Source organism: Choloepus didactylus, chromosome 21 (assembly GCF_015220235.1).
Source record: "Choloepus didactylus isolate mChoDid1 chromosome 21, mChoDid1.pri, whole genome shotgun sequence".
NCBI classification, from domain to species: Eukaryota; Metazoa; Chordata; class Mammalia; order Pilosa; family Megalonychidae; genus Choloepus; species Choloepus didactylus.
In genome coordinates this window covers 26,234,461-26,239,460 of record NC_051327.1, presented here as the reverse complement: position 1 = coordinate 26,239,460, position 5,000 = coordinate 26,234,461, and the positions used below count along the sequence as shown (strand labels likewise).

The 5,000-nt window shown below is 66.9% G+C and overlaps 1 protein-coding gene across 1 annotated transcript; it reads left to right on the top strand.

Annotated features, from left to right (window-relative positions):
• Nucleotides 1-267: 267 nt before the first annotated feature.
• Nucleotides 268-3,766, top strand: UNCX (UNC homeobox). Its single transcript, XM_037814067.1, has 3 exons — nt 268-535; nt 705-880; nt 2,729-3,766. Exons 1-3 carry the CDS (start codon nt 268-270, stop codon nt 3,764-3,766), a joined length of 1,482 nt encoding a protein of 493 aa, XP_037669995.1.
• Nucleotides 3,767-5,000: the final 1,234 nt, after the last annotated feature.

Genomic DNA, 5,000 nt, shown 5'->3' with positions numbered 1-5,000 from the left:
GTTGCCTTGCACCCAGCACGCCTCTGACGTCAGAGCCGATTAGCGCTTCTTATTGGTCCCAAATTCCCCGGGCCGCGGCTAATTATCGGGAGCTTGATGTTGATAAAGTAAAGCGCCGGAGCGCGGGCGAAGCATGTGTAGGGCTCCGGGTCCCTGTCGCCGCCGCCGCCGCCGCCCGCGCCTCCCGCCGCTGGCCCGCCCCGGCCCCGGCCCGCGCCCCCGCGCCTCGCCGGCCCCCCGCGCCCCGCCGGCCCCCGGCGCGCGAAGATGATGGACGGCCGCCTGCTGGAGCACCCGCACGCCCAGTTCGGGGGCTCGCTGGGCGGCGTGGTGGGCTTCCCCTACCCGCTGGGCCACCACCACGTGTATGAGCTGGCGGGCCATCAGCTGCAGTCGGCCTCGGTGCCCTTCTCCATCGACGGCCTGCTCAGCAGCTCGTGCGCCGCCGCCGCCGCCGCCTCCGTGGTCAACCCCACGCCGCTGCTGCCCGCCGCCTGCGGGGTCGGCGGCGACAGCCAGCCCTTCAAGCTGTCAGGTAGGCGCGGCCGGCGGGCCGGGGGCAGCCGGGGAGAGGGCCCTCTGGGGCGGGGGAGCAGGGTGGCGGCGAGCGGCAGAACGCGGCTTTCCCCGGCGGCCGGGAGCCGGCCGGAGGGGAGCTGGCCCTGCGGTGGCTGAGCCGCGCGGTGTCCCCTGCCTGCCCGCAGACTCGGGGGACCCGGACAAGGAGAGCCCAGGCTGCAAGCGGCGGCGCACCCGCACCAACTTCACCGGCTGGCAGCTAGAGGAGCTGGAGAAGGCGTTCAACGAGAGCCACTACCCCGACGTGTTCATGCGCGAGGCGCTGGCGCTGCGCCTGGACCTGGTGGAGTCCCGCGTGCAGGTAAAGACCCGCCGCCGCCGGGCGCCCGCGACCGGCCCCGGGCCCGCCTTGGTTCCCAGCCCGGAGATCGCCGCGGTAGGGTGGGGCTGTCCCCGGCCCGGCGCCCCGCGGAGAGGGAGGTGGATGGCCCTGAGAATCCGAGGCGGCTTGGGGGCAAGTGGCGGCGGCACGGAAGTCGCGAGAACAGTGGCTGCGTCCGAGCCGGGAAGCGGCGCGCTGGGGACCCGGCCGCCGCGCCAAACGGGGTGTTGCAGGGCTGTGCGCCGGCGGAGGCGGGAGCCGGTGCCCACGGGCTTGTTTATGTTTCACCTGTAAAAGATGCAGCTAGAAACATGCATTTATTCATGGCTTTGGTGCAGGGGAGAGCCGGGGAAGGGAGGCGGCAGCTTAAACAGCCAACATCTAGGAGGATGTGGGGGGAGAAAAGGGTCTGAATTTTAATACTTCCGGTCTGTTTGGTGGGTTTCCGTGTGTGCATAAATTGACTTCATTCGGAGACAGCCCCGAGTATTCTCTTAAAAAAAAAAATACTGCGTCCATTGGGTGGATTAAAAATTCGAGATGTATTGTGCATAATCAGATGTTTCCCCTGAGTTCAGAAATCTCCTTTTGGTTGGTGGGGTGGTGGGTGCGCTGGGCCGGGAGTGGAAGCTGCCCCCGACTGTGAGCACCAGTAGCTTTGTCTCCAAGGTGCTTTTCTCCTAGGCTTGGGCCACCCCTCCTGGCCTCTCCTCTTCAGAAATCCTTTTATCAGATTTGTCCTAAGTGTCTTAAGTGAAATCAAGATCCCTTCTCTCTGCACTTCTACTATAATGAGCAGTGTTTTGAGGCAAGGCAGCCTGGAACACGCACCAAAAAAATAAATAAATACCAAAAAGGGGATTACAGCCTTGGGGGTGGCCCCATTGACTGCCAGGCACCTCAGCTGGGCTCCCAGCATCCAGGCCCCGCCGCTATTGTGCAGCGTCTCTACACCGAGCAACAAAGAATCCGAGTGATGGGGTCTCAGTGAGGTTGGCCTGCCTCGATGTGGGAAGTAGGCGGTGGCCGAGCAAGGATCTGAGGCTGCTGTTCTGCCAGAGGCTGAGAACTGCCCCCAAGGACCAGGCCACAGGGCCGGGCCTCTCCTCCACAGGCCGGGGGTTCCTCTTGCTTCCCACCTGCCTTTCCCCTGTGGCTCAGGCCGGCACGGCTGGTCTGGAAGGCTCTGTGGAAGCGGCCTGGAAGCCCAGGAAGGAAAGATGCTAGTGGATGGAGGGGGCGGGTAGGGAGGCTGCTGGGGACCCACCTGGTTTCGACTGGCCTAGCCCTTCCACCTGGAGAAGGGCACCCAGAAGTCCCCTCACGGGAGACCCTGAAGTCTGGGCTTTGACAGGCCCCAGGGGGCCGAAGACAGGTGTGCAGGGCCTCTGTGATGCGCCGCTCCGGCTCCCTGGCCCACCGGTCCTTTCCAGGCTGGGAGGGTGTCCTAGTGCCCAGCTCTGAGGAAGCCACAGGGGGCGAGGAGGGACCTGCTCTCTGCCTCCCGACCAGGAACCCCACGGCCCTCGGTTAGGGGCCAGACCCACCCGGCCCAACTGAAGGGGTAGCTCCCAGGCCCCCGAGGCGAGAAGCCGGAGCGGGCAGCTGGCCGGGAGGCCCATCTACGCTCCTTCCGGGTGGACACGATGCTCGCGGAAACCTGCGGTCACGAGCGCCTGGCTCCCGCCGCCTCCGGAGCTGAGGTTGTGCAGGCCCGTCCGGGGGGTGTGGGGAGGCCCGCAGCCCCCGCAGCGCCCGCGGCCCGGCCGTCCCCAGGCAGGCCCGCCGCCTGATCGTGCCTTCCTCTCCCCTCCCCGGCCGCTCTAGGTCTGGTTCCAAAACCGCCGGGCCAAGTGGAGGAAGAAGGAGAACACCAAGAAGGGCCCGGGGCGGCCGGCGCACAACTCGCACCCCACGACGTGCAGCGGCGAGCCCATGGACCCCGAGGAGATCGCGCGCAAGGAGCTGGAGAAGATGGAGAAGAAGAAGCGCAAGCACGAGAAGAAGCTGCTCAAGAGCCAGAGCCGCCACCTGCACTCGCCTGGCGGCCTGTCCCTGCACAGCGCGCCCAGCTCCGACAGCGACAGCGGCGGCGGCGGCCTGTCGCCGGAGCCGCCCGAGCCGCCGCCGCCCGCCGCCGCGGCCAAAGGCCCGAGCGCCGCCGCCGCAGCCTCCGGCCCCGCGCCCGCGCCGCCCGGCGAGACCCCCGCCCCCGGCACCTGCGACCCCGCCTTCTACCCGAGCCAAAGAAGCGGCGCCGGCGCGCGGCCCGGCAGGCCGGCCGACAGAGAGGCGGCGGGGCCAGAGCGCGGCGCGCCCAAGGCCAGCCCGTTCAGCGTGGAGAGCCTGCTGTCCGACTCGCCGCCGCGCCGCAAGGCCGCCGCCGCCGCCGCCGCGGGCCTGGACTTCGCGCCGGGGCTTCCGTGCGCGCCGCGGACCCTTATCGGCAAGGGCCACTTCCTGCTCTACCCCATTACGCAGCCACTCGGCTTCCTGGTGCCGCAGGCAGCTCTCAAGGGCGCCGCGGGCGGGGAGCCGGCGCCCCGGGATGCCGTGCCCGCGCCAGCCGCGCCGCCCGCCGCCGGTGGGGCCTTCCCGGGGCCGGGCGGCGCCCCAGACCCCGCCGCCGCCGCCCCGGGCGCCCCGCGCCCTGCGCCCCTGCGGGAGCCGGCGGGCGCGGCGAGCGAGGGCGGCGGCGGGGACGGCGCGGACGCGGGGGTCGCCTGCCCCGCGCCCCCGCTGCCCCCGCCGCCCGCGCCGTCGCCGGGACCTGGGCCACGAGCGCCCAGCCCCGCCCGGGAGCCGACCCCCGGAGGCGCCCCCGAGCCCCGCGCGCCAGACGGCGAGGAGCTGGACATGGACTGAGGCGGTGGCCGCGAGGGTGGCAGGGCGAGGCCCCCAGCCCGGCCCGCGCCCCGGCGGCGACCCGCACGCGATTCAGGTGATGGGCTCGAGAATCACGGCTCTTTGCTCCGCTCTTCTCTGTTTCCTTCTTTACTATGATTTTTTTAAAGTCAGGCAAAACGCTGTATCGATTCGTACCTAGGCAGCCACCGCAGAACTTGGGGGGCGAGCCCCCTCCTCCCGAGGGAGCGAAAAGAACCCGTGCCCCCCACAAAACCCACAACGAGAATCCTCAGCCTTGTAAAATGCAAAATGTCTAAGAATATTTATATATGTACCATTTTTGATAAATAAAAGCTGGTCAAACGCAAGCGCCTCGGTTCCTCTTTTTGAAATTTCCGAGGGCCGCAAGCGGCCCCTCCCCGCCACCTCGCGTCCTCTCCCCGCGGCTGGGCGGGCGGGGAGCTGGGGGGGCTCCTCCCCTCCCGCGATACCGCGCTTAATGCCTCCTTTTGTGTGTGTGTGTGTTTGTGTTTCCTGATTGAACAAATTTATGCATCCGCAGCTCCCTCCCCCGCCTCCCCCTCCTGCCCGGCGCCACACACACGCGCGCACACACACGCACGCTGCCCCGCGCGCCCCCGCGCACTGGCACACGCCGGGGCGCGCGGCGCGGGGTGATGGAGCCGGGGGCTGCGAGGGCCGGGCCGCTGGGCTCCTGCAGAGTTTTGATATGAAAGTAATTATTTTCCGGTGGCTGCTGCGGGGACTGGGTTTCTTGCCCAAAGGGTTATTATACATTACCGATTTCTAGTGATATGAAATCACATAAACTTCCTACAATAATAGAATTAGCATGAAAGGCTGGGGTGTCAAATTGAAATTGGAGAATAATAGCGCCGGCAGCTGGGGGAGTGTGTGCGCATATTGCAGCGGAGATGGGGAATCGTGGGGCGGAATTTTCATGAGCTGCGCTCTTTGTCAGCGCTCTTGTAGCGGGCTATATTAAGATAGATGCCCGATGATATCCCTCATTGTTCTGTCGCTTATATTGATGTTGCTGCGTTATCAGCCTATTGATCATGTGTCGCCTGTAATAGGACAGGCGCCGCCAACGCGCCTCTTTACAAAAGCAGTGCACATTTGTTCTAATAGGGTCCGGGTCCCCGGGGGACGCTTCGGGGGCTTCAGGACATCTGCAGCAAAGAAATATTAGCAAACTTGGCTGGAGCCTGCAGCCAGCCCCGCTGCCCCC